General features: G+C 42.8%; 2 protein-coding genes across 2 annotated transcripts in view; one reads left to right on the forward strand and one right to left on the reverse strand.

The window, feature by feature from the left end:
- LOC310795058 (inactive dipeptidyl peptidase 10) overlaps positions 1-6461 on the reverse strand; it is a gene marked incomplete at its 5' end in the record, with an annotated part of 42079 nt that extends 35618 nt beyond the window's left edge. Inside the window, one exon of the mRNA XM_083657077.1 lies at positions 6423-6461. Within this exon, the coding sequence (XP_083513203.1) occupies positions 6423-6461 (39 nt within the window). The remainder of the gene's footprint in view (positions 1-6422) is intronic.
- A 1398-nt stretch (positions 6462-7859) lies between these two features.
- On the forward strand, positions 7860-16518 carry racgap1 (Rac GTPase activating protein 1). Its single transcript, XM_083657078.1, has 17 exons — positions 7860-7995; positions 8555-8644; positions 8758-8960; positions 9107-9243; positions 9380-9452; positions 9576-9629; positions 9740-9814; positions 9917-10031; positions 10310-10482; positions 10895-11059; positions 11306-11401; positions 11803-12001; positions 12739-12844; positions 13214-13346; positions 14947-15079; positions 15639-15732; positions 16087-16518. Exons 2-17 carry the CDS (start codon positions 8560-8562, stop codon positions 16160-16162), a joined length of 1917 nt encoding a protein of 638 aa, XP_083513204.1. The 5' UTR covers positions 7860-7995; positions 8555-8559; the 3' UTR covers positions 16163-16518.
- The last annotated feature ends 63 nt before the right edge of the window (positions 16519-16581 follow it).

Genomic DNA, 16581 nt, shown 5'->3' on the forward strand with positions numbered 1-16581 from the left:
CCAATTAAGCGCGTATCATCGTAACAGATAGGCAGGGAGTTTTGTCACAGAGGACATTTACACCTGGCATTATAACATGCGTTTTCTGTCATCAGATTGCTATCACATAGTGCTTGACCACATTAGCCTGATTTCATTTATACCTGGCGTTAACATGCATTTTGGCTGATCAGATTGCAATCTGATTGCAATCTGATCGCCCAAAATGGGTGTCCTCTCAATCCGCATACAGTTGCTGTATCCAGATTGAGAGGACACACTGCATTTACACTCGTGTTCAATGTGTACACAATGCACCTCCGGAGGTGGTTTGGCCGATCAGATTTGCAATCCGTTTTCAATGTGTCTTGGGGGGGCGTTTACACCTGTACTTTCAAGTGGTCAAGCACAATCGGACTGCAATCTGATGACAGAAAACGCATGTTAACGCCAGGTGTAAATAATTTATACCTGGCGTTAACATGCATTTTGGGTGATCAGATTGCAATCTGATTGCAATCTGATCACCCAAAATGGGTGTCCTCTCAATCCGCATACAGTTGCTGTATCCAGATTGAGAGGACACACTGCATTTACACTCGTGTTCAATGTGTACACAATGCATCCCTGACCACCTCCGGAGGTGGTTTGGCCGATCAGATTGCAATCCTTCTTCAATGTGTCTTGGGGGGGCATTTACACCTGTACTTTCAAGTGGTCAAGCACAATCGGATTGCAATCTGATGACAGAAAACGCATGTTAACGCCAGGTGTAAATGGCCTCACACTTGCAAATGAGGCACAGATATGAATTGTGAGGAGAGCGGTGCCCCCTCTGGCTGCTGGTTGCATTGCATGTGAGATCTTAATACAGCACAAACTGCTGGCACAGGTGCTGCTGGAGATGAGGTTCAGGGCTGTGTGACAGCCCAGGCTTGTCTCAGTCAGCAACCTGATGGACAAGAGAATATATCTCAGCGCAGGTTTTTCTGCTGAGCCGCATCAAAAATGAATCACACGTCTTCTTCACTGAGCCCAGTCGATCCATCCATGCAGGCCTAGCCTACTCCACATCCCCACAGGAGCTGAAGAAGAAGAAGACGACGCCGTTGTGATGGGGTGTCAGTCAGCCACAAAAGGGGACTCAACAAGAATGCAAATCTGTTCATAAAAAGCTTTGATTTACATAACTTCTCCGTTGGAGGGACGTCGCACTGAGAGGGATTTTGGCAAAGCACGGCGAATTGCATTAGACAACAGAGCTCTTTATACCTTTGCCAGCAGTGCTCAGATCAGATGGGGGACTTTCACTTTCACTCACCCAAATGAAAGAATCGATAAGGTGTGCAGTTGAACAAGGTCCAGAGGGAAACAATTAATAGTTGCAACGCAGCCATGCTGTAAAGGGCTCTTTTAAGATAGACGTGCCACTGGAGAGCACTGTTTCCTGCAACGTATGACACCTCCTTGCGGATTACCGGGACCTCTTCTGACCTTCCCACCACCATCTCCACTCGGAAAGCCGTACTCAATGGACAGGAACGGACAGGTTTTTCAAATCCAACCGCACTAAACCAACCGTGTCCTTTCTCCAGAGCAAAGAAGAAGCCCACCAAATCAAACACATCTGACTGTATTGATTGAGTTCACACACTATAAAGGAAAGCCAAGCACAATTACTCAATCCACACACCACAACTAGGTTGTGGCGAGCAGCAGGCGCTGCTAAGAATTCATAAATTAGGGCCCGGGAGACCTCTTTAACTCCATCTTCTCCGGCTTTGAGGCGAGGAGAACCCAACAATAAATCACTTGGCTATGGAATCAGAGAGAAGCGATGCAGGCGTATGGCCTTCAGGGATAGCGATGCTACACCACCCTCTAACATCAGGCTGTGATATTTACTACACACGTGACATTGGCAGAGGCATCAGAAAAAAAATAACCGCCAAGACAAAAAGTGAGGGAACTTATTGGCAGATACATATATAGCCTTCACGCCCAGATCTTATTTTAATGATTCATCGTAATTGCTGCACAGGGGAGAGCTGTAGATTAGCGACTCGCGAGTAACTCGTGCATTGCCTTGTCAATATCTCTCTGTGCCTCATTTAAAATGGAGGTTATATCGTGTAAGTGCGTAATAACTCCAGCTTGGTTTGAATAGATCAGTGTTTCCCATCCCCAACGTGGGGGACCCCCAGGGACTACTTGAAGGGGTTCCAGGCGGTCCCCAGCAAATAGCAACTAGTACACACAGAAGAACACAATTAGAGGATGATGAAGTATGGCTGTTCTGATGCTAGTTTCTCTCTTAGCGCGCCACCTACAAAACATGAAGTCGTGGAATCCTGGGCAGCAAAATCATATCTAACAATGGAAATATCCCCTGATTTGAGTTCAAAATCATATCTAACAATGGAAATATCCACCGATTTGAGTTCAAAAACATATCTAACAATGGAAATATCCACCGATTTGAGTTCAAAATCATATCTAACAATGGAAATATCCACCGATTTGAGTTCAAAATCATATCTAACAATGGAAATATCCACCGATTTGAGTTCAAAATCATATCTAACAATGGAAATATCCCCTGATTTGAGTTCAAAATCATATCTAACAATGGAAATATCCACCGATTTGAGTTCAAAATCATATCTAACAATGGAAATATCCACCGATTTGAGTTCAAAATCATATCTAACAATGGAAATATCCCCTGATTTGAGTTCAAAATCATATCTAACAATGGAAATATCCACCGATTTGAGTTCAAAATCATATCTAACAATGGAAATATCCACCGATTTGAGTTCAAAATCATATCTAACAATGGAAATATCCACCGATTTGAGTTCAAAATCATATCTAACAATGGAAATATCCCCTGATTTGAGTTCAGAATCATATCTAACAATGGAAATATCCCCTGATTTGAGTTCAAGATCATATCTAACAATGGAAATATCCACCGATTTGAGTTCAAAATCATATCTAACAATGGAAATATCCCCTGATTTGAGTTCAAAATCATATCTAACAATGGAAATATCCACCGATTTGAGTTCGAGAAACAACATTTCGTCAAGTGGGGGTCCTTGATATGAAAAAGGTTGAGAATCACGGGAATAGATGTTCATAATCAACTTTCTGAAGTAAATGAGATACCGCTTGATTTCCCGTCTAGGCTTGATCACATCCAGAAGAATGACTTGACTGTGTCAACATGTCTCCTGGTGCTCGCCCTGGTTAAAAGAGCCAGTAGGTTGGTAAAGACACCATAGTGGGACTATAAGTGGGCAGGTTTGGTGCCCTGGAGGCTACCTAGCAGCCAGACAACGCAGCATAAGCCTCAACTGAAAGAGCCGGCGCTTTAGCCTCCTCTGCTTCAGGGCTGTACTGTCTACTTATTTCCTTTCATGCTTCCCCATCATGCATTGCTAAATTTACTGTACAAAATGGTCCTGCGTGCGTAAGGAGACTTCCCCTGCAGTGAGTCCAGCCTATCAAAGTGGTCCGGTTTGTCCAATGTGGCCAGAGCTTCCGGCAGCATGCAGAGGTACACTGAAATATGACAGAGAAGAAGAACGGTACACTGAAATATGACAGAGAAGAAGAACATGTTGTTTTGCAGCAGGCCACGATTCTGCACAAACGATCGGTTTCACTATATTATGCTCAACAAATGGCACAATACACTGTACACTATTACTGATCAACAATATCAGGGTTTGAAGCTTAAAAATTTAAACAAATTTGCCTTGGGAGAACTAATTAAATCAAGGTTGTTTTCTTCTTGAATATAAGGGATTAAATGAGCCAGAACAAAAAACTAGGATGTTACCGTGGCATGAAATTGTTATATTGCTCATTTGGTTATGGCCCATAATTGCCATATCGCAATACATTTTTTCAGACTCAAACAATTCACTTGATGTCCCTATTGATTTAGTGTTACATTCCTCAAATAAACACATGACTGACAGATACTGTAGCAACCCATAATATCCCTTCATCCACTGCTTCAGCGGGGAAAGACATAACAAATAGAAACACAACTGCGCAATAAAAAAACACACGAATCCCTCGTTGAAAACGACCAAATGTGGTTTGCCTCATAAATTGCTGGGCTGTGTTAACGGGTATTGATTGGACACAGGGGGGGCATAGTGCAACATTTGCAGGCAATAGATCCTCTGTAAGCTCCAGCGCATGTGGCTCTCTCAGGGAGACCATAATGCTGCAAGATGATCTGAATACATCCCCACACGATTTCATCACATCAGTATAGAACCGTGTCAGTGTGTCACATTAGGGTTTCCACTGGGTGCTCCGCTTTCCCCCCACCGTCAAAGACATGTCAGTGGCATGATGTTAGTGACCCTGACCAAGGTGGCACTGGCAAAAGGACTGGAGTTGGTCCCCGGGTGCTGTCCTGCGGCTGCCCACTGCTCCTATAGTGTGTGTATAGCAGTGATTCTCACATTTCTTTTCACATGAAGGACCCCTAAACTGACAAAGATTAGACCACGGACCCCCATTTGATAGGATTTTGTCCCACGGTCCCCCATATGATAATAAGATTGATGCTTTTAGATGTTTTATTACAGAAAGTGTATAAAACCCATGACCAAGATAGTCATTGTGTTACTTATGAATGGAATTATAGCGAAAATAAATTACCCCCCTTTTGGCTGTGGACCCCCTGGACCCCCCTCAAGGACCCCTGGGGGTCCCCGGACCCCCGTTTGAGAACCACTGGTGTATAGGATGGGTCATAAATGCAGAGGAGAAATTGCACAGGGATAATAATAAAGTATACAAATACAAAATATTATTTCAAACTATGCCCAGTATTGTACTACATTGTGTTACATTGCAGCAAATACCCATGATGGACGGCGGATCTTTTTATTTTGTATTTTTTGAAATAGCATCTACTGTCAGTCATTTCTGAAACACTTGCTTCCACCTGGAGGGTCTGGATTGAAAGATCTCTGGATTGAAACTCTGTCCCAAGGAAGGTGATGGTTTGGTGAGACCTGTCAAGTGGGCGATTTGACACCATTTCAAATTGACACTCTGCACTGAAACTAGAGACCACAATAACTATAATCTCAGGACAGCGACTGAGTCATCATCAGTGTGAGTCAGGCCCATAGTGAGGAGCAAACAAGGTGCAGGTGACAGGACCTCAAACTTTCCTTCTCCAGAAATGCCATCCAAACAGAAGTGTAAACCATGACTCACGATGACTAATTATTCTGCTACAGCTCGATACATATACTATCAATTATATACTAATACATGAATATAACTACACACACAAAAATGATTATTTCTGGGTGGAAATCATCAATGAATCATATGAGTCACGTTTGCAATCAACATTCTGTGCCCACAATTTAGACCTGGCATATGGCATGTATGAGATTAACTCTACATGGCAATCTGTTTTCCAAAAATGCCATAAACTGCCAGAATCACTTTGTAGATCTTATTACAGCATGATACAATAGACAACAAAACAATGTCTTAAATAACAATGCAGATGTGTGGCTATAATTTTGGCATCAATTAAGAAGAAGACAAAACAAAATAATAACAACAAAATAATAATAACAATATAAAATAATGATAAGAATAATAATAAATGGATGTGATGATTCATAGTGGCTTATAGTCATTGCTCACTGACAATACACCTACACAGCAGAGGGATCATCAATCATACAGTGCAGGCTGTAGTTTTGAGTCCCTTTGTCACTACAGCTCTTATGGGACAGGCAGCTGCATGAGGAAATCCTCATTATTTTAGTGTTAGATGGAATAAATGAGAATTATTATTGATGCAGCAGAATAAAATTGTATCTGACTGGGACGGAAAAAGACACTGGACGTCGAGTTACTAAACCAGCCAGCAGCACCGCAGTGCACAAAGTCGAATCTCTGTCCAGATTGATATTGACGGGAAAAGTCTGAATGGGCCACAGAAGGCTAAAAAACACATGCGCTAATCGATGATCACCGCTTTGTGGATATGTGAGGAAATCCCCAGTGCACAGCGCAGAATTTTACACAATATCTCTCTCTCTCTCTCTCTCTCTCTCTCACACACACACACACACACACACACACACACACACACACACACACACACACACACACACACACACACACACACACACACACACACACACACACACACACACACACACACACACACAGACACGCACGCACACACACGCCCGCACACACACACACACACACACACACACACACACACACACACACACACACACACACACACACACACACACACACACACACACACACACACACACACAGGAAACCCAACAAGCGTGTAGGCTACTTGGAATCTGATCTGAGCAACACGAATCAAAATTAAATCATTGTTATGAAAAACATAACGTTACCATCTCCGTGGTCACGTTTTGTTGAGTTGTGGCAATCATTGTGGTGGTGGTGGTCCGCAACAAGCCGCGATGGCACCTCAGTCACGTTCGAACCCGCTCAACAGCTGCACTACAGTGGTCTCCCGCAGCGCGTCTTCTCCATGCTCTCCGCTTCTTGCAAGTTTGTCTTCAGTGGGCTAGTGATCGTAGTGATCTCTCTCTCTCTCTCTCTCTCTCTCTCTCTCGCTCTCTCTCTCGCTCTCTCTCTCGCTCTCTCTCGCTCTCTCTCTCTCTCTCTTGCTCTCTCTCCTTCTCACCATCTCTCTTTCCGTCTCTCATTCATGCGCCTATTTCCAATCCACACAGGCTACCTTTATTGATTAGCTGCAAAAATTAATCAAGACCTTGCCTGGCAACTTCAGCTGCTTCAGCATTCTGGTAAATATCTTAGAGTAAAAAGCCATAAAACATTCAGCGAATCCTTAACAGCCTCGTTTAGTTTAAAATAACATTGGAGCCATAGGCAGGCTAATAGCCTATAATGTCATTAACCTAGTAGCTAAAGTCAATATTGAACATACATAATAACTATAAAATAATAATACATTCATCTAATACAATCCATCCTAGGCTATATAATGCAAATAAATAATATACACAATTGCCTCACCATTGACTTACAATGAGTGAGCAGCTGGGTTCAAGTCTTGCTCATATATAGACACTTAAGCAGGAAATGGCTTTTATGGGGGCTGAATTTCCCTCACGACACTCAATAAACACGGTTTGCTATGAAAGATCACTGATCAATCCAATGAATCAAATGTGCATTGTTGCAATGCTACTTTTCTGCTAGCCTACATCATTATGTTAGCCAATTGTCATGCACTAGAGACTCCTCCTCAAATATATTCGTTATTTTTCCATTTAACAGTTGGAATTTGTATGCATCACGCCCCCAAAACAACGCAACATCTCTTCGCCAATAAGTATTTTATTTTGAAGGTTTTGACAGGAAGTTCTGTTTATAAATAGATAGAAATAGGCTACTTCCGTCTCAACCATAGACTCAACATGAAAACGTTTTAATTACAAAAATCTTCTTCTTTTTAATTCTTATTCTTATTATTGTTATTATTATTATTATTATTATTATTACCTTTATTATTATTATTATTATTATTATTATTATTATTATTATTATTATTATTATTATTATTATTACTACTCGAGGCTAGCTCTGGCAAGCTCTGCTGTAGTAGAGACTGAGAACTGAGTTTAGCTCTGCTGCAATGACCTCACATCAATAACGGCTTTATTTTGAAAGTTATACCCGGAAGTCGTCTTTCTGTTTTTCTCTGGTCTTCGTTCATTGGCTAGCGGCCCTAGCGGCTAAATTTGAATTGCAACGGGCTCTGCGCTCAGTCTGTCGTGTGTGTGCTGGAGATTAGAACAGTCGCAAACTAGTTTCCGGATAAAACGAAGAACAACACGGTGGTTGTACTGTACAAGAGAGACCGAGAGATTGTGCTAACTGCGTGCTAACCAACACGGAATACATTTTTTTGTTCACACATACTTTCGCTTAGTAACGGTAGGTAGCTAATGTTTGTTAACATTACGCAAGAGATGAAAGTTAATGTAATAACTAACGTTAAGCGTGTGTAGCGGTATTTCCTGGAGCCGTTGTAGTTTGATGTTGATGTTTGAGTTAGCATTAGCAAGCAGCACATTTCCCCCCCTGTTTATCCTATTAGCGGGTAGGTAGCTAATGTTTTTTGTTAACATTACACAAGAGATGAAAGTTAATGTAATCACTAACGTTAAGCGTGTGTAGCGGTATTTCCTGGAGCCGTTGTAGTTTGATGTTGATGTTTGAGTTAGCATTAGCAAGCAGCACATTTCCCCCCCTGTTTATCCTATTAGCGGGTAGGTAGCTAATGTTTTTTGTTAACATTACGCAAGAGATGAAAGTTAATGTAATCACTAACGTTAAGCGTGTGTAACGTTATTTCCTGGAGCCGTTGTAGTTTGATGTTGATGTTTGAGTTAGCATTAGCAAGCAGCACATCCCCCCATGTTTATCCTATTAGCATTAGCTAGCTAAACTAGGCTAAACGCTAATTTAACGTTAATGATGTGTCTGTTTTAAGGAGCCATGGATATTAATCTACAGAGCATGCACAGCTTATTTGATAGGATGGTTTCGGGAATCGACTTCCTGAATGAGGACATTGAGCCCCGTGAGTACTTTGTTGTTGCTTTTACCCCTAAATTACTAGCGTTATCATTGAGATACCATTGGTGCCTTTAAAGATGCAGCCTGTCATGTTCTTATGTGCATCTTCTTTTCCAGAGTTCATCCAGATGTTAATAAATTTTGACAACTGCCGTCAGAAATGGTGTGGGGTTGTCCAGGATTTGAGCGCATGTAATGAAGTGCTAGCCAAATCAGAGACAGAGAAGGGAGCGTTGGAGGTCAAATTGAAGCATGCCAGAAACCAAGTGGACGTGGAGATTCGGCGGCGCCAGAAGGCAGAGGCAGATTGCGAGAAGTTGGTATGTTGGGAAAAAGGTTCTGGCATTTCGTGTGATACACATGTCCCTTGTTATTTGACCTTAACATTGACTGTATGTATTTTATACAGTCTTATGTTTGACCCATATCATTTCTCATTTGTCCCCCTCGCTTTTCTGTCACACAGGAGCGGCAAATCCAGTTGATGAGGGATCTGTTGTTCAGTGACGGCTCCAGCAGCATCCAGCTGAATGAGGAGCAGCGCTCGGCTCTGGCGTTCCTGAACACACGCTCTCAGGCACCAAACATGAACACCAGCCGGCGGTAAGCAACCCATACACACACCTATACTACGTTTTAGAGTTCCTGCTTCTGGCTTTAAAACCTACCTTGTCAGTGCTGTGACTGCGCTGAGACTGAGAGAGTGACCTAACCCATTATTTTCTGGTGTGCCTTCTAGGCTCCAGACCATAGATGAGTCCGGCGCCTCCCTCCTGTCTGACAGCTGCTATGACCAAACGGACGACTCCGTCGTAAGTTCCTCTCTTTTCAGCATTATCTACAACTCACTGTGCGCTGTACTACTGCTCGTTTAATTCGCAAGAGGTGTGTGATGCATTTTGAAAGCTGATTGTGGTCCGTTTGATCTGTGACAGGACTGGGACTCCTCTGCCGTGAAGACGGTGCGACTCAAGAAACGACAAAAGAGGGTATATAAACTAAGTGCATTTTTCCCAGTCCCCAAGCATTTGTGTTTCCAAGAATAGTCTCATGTTTCCTGGAGGTATAACTATACGATGTTTGCTCTCATTGATTTCAGCGCTCCTCCAGACTTGTTGACGGCCCTCCACTTGCCTCCAAAAGGTCCAGATCAACAGGCAAAAATCCAGATCGGGTAAATACTGTCGCTCGCTCTCTCTCGGTCAAAGAAATGTCAGCACAGTTTTGTTGTGTATATATGGCGAGCCTTGCTGACTGTCTTGTTTGTTTGTAACAGGCAAATGACTCCATTGTGGCCCAAGCCACCATCACACTGCCTGCAGGTGGAGGCCCTGCTGAGGCCGTGGCTACATGCACTGTCCCTTACTGGACGCGCAGCAGCAGACAAACTGGTCAGATTTCTATTATGCTCTCGATTGTATATTTACCCGTAAAAATGTTCCTGATTCTGTGTGTAGATGGTCTCCTAACTAAGCGCAAGACCATAATGACATGGTGCTCATCTGGATTTTTTATTTATGCAGCAAAATTAATTTGGTTTCCGATCGTATTGCTGTTATACTGAGTATGAAGTGTGTGGTTGAGGAATAGATTTTCCCATGATTAAAGGATAGTATGGTATGTAATATAGTACCTGAGCTGATATGTATTTTCTTTCTCCCCTGTGCAGCTGCCATGGAGTGGGACTCTGAATCTCTCACATCTGATGATGCCTTCAAACAGCCTGCTAACAAACAGCCTGCTAACAAACAGCCTGCTAAGCCTGAGAGAGAGACGAGAGCGGAGCCCAGAACTCCGCAGAACATCGGCAGTGTCCGCCTTCACGAGTTTATCTCCAAAACTGTAAGAATGCCACCTATGTGAGAAAGATTAAAATGCAGAGTAATTTAATCATAGTTGAAAAGCAGGTTTTGTTTTCTGATTCAAGGATATAATGCTGGTTATATTGAACCTGGGCTGCCATCATGTCGATCAGATAGACACTTGTATGACAGTCTTTTGTGGTGATGCAAAACACATTTTTATCATCCACTATACGGTGTGTTAAAGCATGTACATGCACTGGAGTGAACTGAATAAGTACATTGTAGTAACTATGCACTGTACTTACTGGTACTTTAAACCCAGGTGAAGCTGCTACTAGTCCACTTGCCAAAACTCAGCGTGTTCCCCAGGTTTCGCTGAACACTGTATTATATGTTTCCCGCTGTGGGCCCGCTATCTTTACTAAGTCCTGTCTCGTTTCTGCCTTAAGGTCATCAAGCTGGAGTCCTGCGTGCCCTGTGGGAAGAGGATCAAGTTTGGCAAGATCGCTCTGAAGTGCCGTGACTGCAGGGTGGTCACGCACCCAGAGTGCCGCGAGCGCTGCCCGCTGCCGTGTATCCCCAACGCGGGGGGCACCCCCGTCAAAATTGGGGAGGTACGTAACAAAAGCAGGAAAAAAATAAACAGCTCGCACATTGCAGTGTACGAGTGAAATTACACTGTTGACAGTTGCCACATTTGTACATTTGTACTAGCCTGGTTCCACAGGACTCAGAAACACACATTTCTTGTTGATTTCTGTATTGATGTTCAGGTACAGGCAGGCACACAATATTCTTTGTTTTTGCTGCTTCATTTCAGTGCTGTCATTTATCCATTTGGCTCTTTCTTTTTGATTCAGGGCGTTCTTGCAGACTATGTCTCGGTCACGTCGCCCATGATTCCCCCTCTGGTGGTCCACTGCATCAGTGAGATTGAGAAACGGGGGCTGCATGAGGTGAGTGTCGTATTTCCAGCCCGTCTACATTATTCCACAGAAGCATGGAAGACAGTATAGCCGAGCCCTGGGGTCCCAAAAGTTCTATCTGTGTTAGATTATAATTTAAAAATGGCTTAACTCTTAGATTATTTAAGATTGTTTTATGAATATTACTGTTATTTCTTTTCCTTGGTCTTGCTCTTCTCTCTGTCTCACTTTTTTCTTGTGAGAAAATCAGATATTTTTGTTTTCGTTTCATTTTGTCTGAAACAAATGAGCTGCTGTTGCTCTTGTAGAAGAAGGTATCCTTTAGCTTCACATGGCTAACCTTGATTCATGTGCCAGACAGTAGGGAAGAAGCAAGGGAAACGGCGAATGAATGGTGAATCTCAGCTGAATAACTGCATTTCTCCCATCAGGAAGGACTGTACCGTGTGTCTGGTGCTGACCGCACGGTGAAGGAGCTGAAGGAAAAGTTCATACGCAGCAAAACAGTCCCTCTGCTCAGCAAGGTGGACGATATCCACGCCGTCACCGGCCTCCTCAAGAACTTCCTGAAGAACCTCAAGGACCCCCTGCTCACCTTCCGCCTCAACCGCACCTTCATGGATGCAGCAGGTGTGTGTGCGCGCGTGTCAGAGATGGGGACTTGGACTCAAGTCGCACACACAGTGACTTGAGACTTGACTTGAGACGCGTCCTCAAAAGACTCGACTTGGACTTGAGATTTGGGACTAGTGAACAATTTTAATTTGTATTTTTTTTTAGGTGCATAAACGTTATTATATGTCAATGACAATACTGTATGCTGATAAAGGAGTGAGGATAAACAGTACATCCTTTGAATTCCTTATTTGCGATGCAGTGTTCTGGGCAGACTGGATGGCAATGCATGATGCAGCAAATGATAGAACGCTCATGCATAAGAGACTTGAGACTTGACTTGGACTCGAGCGCAAAGACTTGACTTGGGCTTGCAAAAAATGACTTGTGAGCATCTCTGGTGTGCATCACCAGAGATGTATGCCATCAACTTGAAATGACTTGCACTTTGTGTGATGGGCAGCATAAATGTAACAAACACACCCATTTAATGTAAGTTTCATAAGTATCCTTTTGCAATTTGTCTTGAGCAGTGAAGAAAACTTCAGTCAGGTGATTGCCCAAAACACATTTTATGAAGGGAAAACTGCAAGAGAGATTGATCTTTTAGCTTGTTAGCCTTTTGGTATTTACTTGTTAGTGGAGTCAGATACATTTACCTAGTTTCAAGCTATTGTTGCCACTTGCAATAAATCGGCACGATCCATTTCTCGCGCTCAACTGCCAAACTGCTTTCTTTGTTTTTCCCCCAGATGTTTCAGATGACGACAATAGCGTCGCTCTAATGTACCAAACCATCAGCGACCTGCCACAGGCCAACAGGGACACGCTGGCCTTCTTAGTCCTTCACCTTCAGAGGTTGGTAACTATTCTCTGCTCGATGTCGTCATGTCATTTGTGTTCATGTATCTGTCATCTTAGGATACAGCTGGTTAAAAACATGCACTCAGATCTTACTTGCACATTTGTCACACATTTATTTTGTATTTGTTGATATTCACACAGTGCTCTATCCTTTCAGATTATGTTAAGTGTTGTAATTAAATTAATTGAACTTACTACATAGATGCTGCTCTCATTTTAATTGGGTTGAATTGCCTTAGGCAAGAAAAATGCTCAGAATATCATAAATGGCTCAACAAAAGAACCATTTCAAATGGGTAATGCTTATTGATTCATCACTTACTTATCAAAGAGACTTAATTGAAATGTAACAACGTTTTTCAGAGTTGCTCAGAGTGGCGACACCAGGATGGACGTCCACAACCTGGCTCGAGTGTTCGGCCCGACAATCGTGGGTTTTTCCAGTCCTAACCCCGGACCTATGACCATGTTAGAGGACACCAAACGACAGGCTAAGGTAGGGCTGCACACTTTATCATGTATAATCATGTTACATGGGTTTAGTTTCCATTTCATTTCATTTAGAATGTGTCCTGTAACTGAAAATAGTCAAGTTGTGTCTCTGACTCCCTGACATCATTGATACAAACGATTGCAGTCGCAGTATCTGGTGAAATAATCAGGATTGTAATTTTATCCATAGTCCAGCCTGATACAGAAAGAGCACCAAAAACGCCTCTTAAAGGAACAGCTCACCCTAAAATCCAAAATACATATATTCCCTCTCACCTGTAGTGCTATTTATCCATCTATATCGTTTTGGGATAGTTGCCTGAGTTTTGGGGATATCGGCCACAGAGTTTCTGTCTTCTCTCCAACACAATGGAACTGGATGGCACTCGGCTTGTGGCAGTCGAAGCACCAAAAAAATACATTTGAAAAACTCAACAGCAACATTGTCTCTTTCCAGAAATCATGACCCCGTTACTCAAGATAATCCACAGACTTTGTTGTGAGCAGTTTCATGTAGGAACTATTGTCTTTTGCCGTCTCATGTAGGAACTAGCTAGCAGCTAGCGGGTGTAGTTCGGTCAAAAGAAAATAGTTCCTACATTAAACTGCTCATAACAAGGTCTGTGGATTATCTTGAGTAACGGGGTCATGATTTCTGGAAAGAGACATTGCTGTTGAGTTTTTCAAATGTATTTCTTTGGCACTTTGAGCACCACAAGCTGAGCCATCCAGTTCCATTGTGTTGGAGAGAAAGCAGAAACTCTGCGGCCGATATCTCCAAAACTCAGACAACTAACACAAAATGATATAGATGGATGAATAGCACTACAGGTGAGAGGGAATAGATGTATTTTGGATTTTAGGGTGAGCTGTTACTTTAAGTGCGGGGGCGGCTGTAGCTCAGGAGGTAGAGCGGGTCGTCACTAATCGCTTTGGATGAAAGAGGTCGGTGGTTCGATTCCGGGCTCCTCCAGTCTGCATGTCGAAGTGTCCTTGGGCAAGATACTGAACCCCAAATTGCTCCTGATGGTGCGCCAGCACCCTGCGTGGCAGCTTGCCACCATCAGTGAATATACCTACTGATTGTAAAGCGCTTTGGATACAAGCGCTATATAAATGCAGACCATTTACCAAGTGCGCCATCATGTTCATTCACAGACTCGTCACAATAGCATGCTTTTGTTTCAGGTCATCCCTCTCTGTCTAGCCCCAGGGTTTTCAAAGTCTGAGACTGTGGGCCCCCCCCCCCCCCCCCCCCCCCAGACAAAGCTTGGAAAAAAGGCGCCCCCCCCCTCACTCAATTCCCTGGATGCCTATGGGATCATGATTATATAATTTGATCCCATAATCTCTGAACTATTTCTTAAACCAAATCACACACATTTTAGGCTATTCTATGAGATCTCCTTTTAATAACTAATGTCATATTTTTTCACTTCCATTCACTGAGCCTCCCCTGAAACTGCTTGGAGTCCCGCCTCCCACTTTGAAAACCTCTGGTCTAGCCCAAGAGTGCTGTCACCTTTAGCATGGCTCTCTATTGGAGGGAGATGAGGCAATACACTGAAATGCCTTTGTATGTATTTTTCCCTCTTTCTTTTCAGGTTGTTGAGCGCCTGCTGGCTCTGCCTGCGGATTACTGGCGCCGGTTCACCATGGTAGAAAGCGAGCCCGCTCGCTTGGATCACATGATCATCGAGAACGCAAACTGCTACGCCACCCCCGAGCGTATGAAAGGTAAGAGGCCACAAAACAGTTGTTAAATATTGTTTCACTAATGCTTGACACTGGATTCTTGCGGTCATGGAAAACCTGGAAAAGTCATGGAATTAGTAAAAATCCTTGAAAGTTTTGGAAAAGTCATGGCATTTTGTTGTGTGTGTAATGAAATTAATTGTTACCGTAATCTTCCGTGGATAACATTCCACATAATGTGTAACATAAACGGCAATTTTAATTTCTGCAGATGTTGACGTAACAGAGCTCTAATATGTCGATTTCAGTGCTGCTTGTCATTTATATTATTTTCATGGAAAATGTGTGTATTTTCAATAGCTTCCATGTAATGTGACTCAGGGAATCTCAAACACTAAAATCCAATTAAGAGGTGTGTCCTATTTGTCCGGTGTAAGTAATCATTTCTGGTATTGATTCAGTCACCGCCTCACATTGCATGGAAATGATCTGTATCTGTGAAAAGTCATGGAAAAGTTTTGAAACGTCATCTATATGAAAATATCCACTTCATGGGAGTTTTGAGATTGTGTTGTAATGCGGACTGTGTTTCTGCTTGCAGCGAGTATGCTGGGGCCTCTCACCACTCCAGAGATGAGCAAAACCCCCTCCTCCAGCTCCCTGTCCCAGCGTGTGATGGCCAGCCTGACACCCAGGTAAACATCTACCCTACCCCCACCCCCGCCGGCTTTAACGCTAGCTCTTTCTCAGTCATCGATCTGGTGATTACTAGGCCCTAACAGGACTGTTGTTTAGTGCTGACTCAAGTGATTAGTAAAGATATGTGACAGTTTCCTGAAACATCAGATTCAGAATACAGCTGACTTCAGCCAAAGTGCACCACGTGCGTTAATCTACTGCATAATGTTGATGTATTTTTCATTGTAACTCTGTGTGCGCGTGCGCGTGTGTGTGTGTGTGCGTGTGTGTGTGTGTGCGTGTGTGTGTGTGTGTGCTATAGCTCTTAATTAAATTAATCCACATGTCATTCTGTGCACTCTGTATTGCAGATTTGGGAGCAAGAGCAAGTCGGCGGTGGGATTCTCTCGCCCGGGGGGCTTCTTCGAGTCGCCGCACCTCAAGTAATTTGAAGCTACAGCGCACTTCAGCCTCTTTATTCCAGCTGCAATACATTTATATATTTTGTATCAGACAAAACACGGTACTGTGTCTCTAAGGCATTGTTTTAATATTTCACAATGGTGAGATTTGTTATTTTTGATGTTTTTTTTACGTGTTTGTAAGAGGATACTTTTTCAAATCGTATAGGTTTTTATTAATCTATGCACACTTTGCCAGTCTCTTTAGAACTGAGGTTAGTTCTGTAAATAGTTCTGTCATTTCATTCAACTCATGTATTACTCAGAAGTTGAAGATCAATAGTCTTGGGCATTTCAGTTTTAGTTTTGTAGTTTAGTTTTTTAGTTCACAAGCATGCATGTAGTGCCATCTTTTAGTTTTGATGTGTGTATTTCTTTTGTTTGTAGAATTGTTAAATTTGTAAA

Source organism: Poromitra crassiceps (assembly GCF_964638095.1).
Source record: "Poromitra crassiceps genome assembly, chromosome: 20".
Lineage (NCBI taxonomy): Eukaryota > Metazoa > Chordata > Actinopteri > Beryciformes > Melamphaidae > Poromitra > Poromitra crassiceps.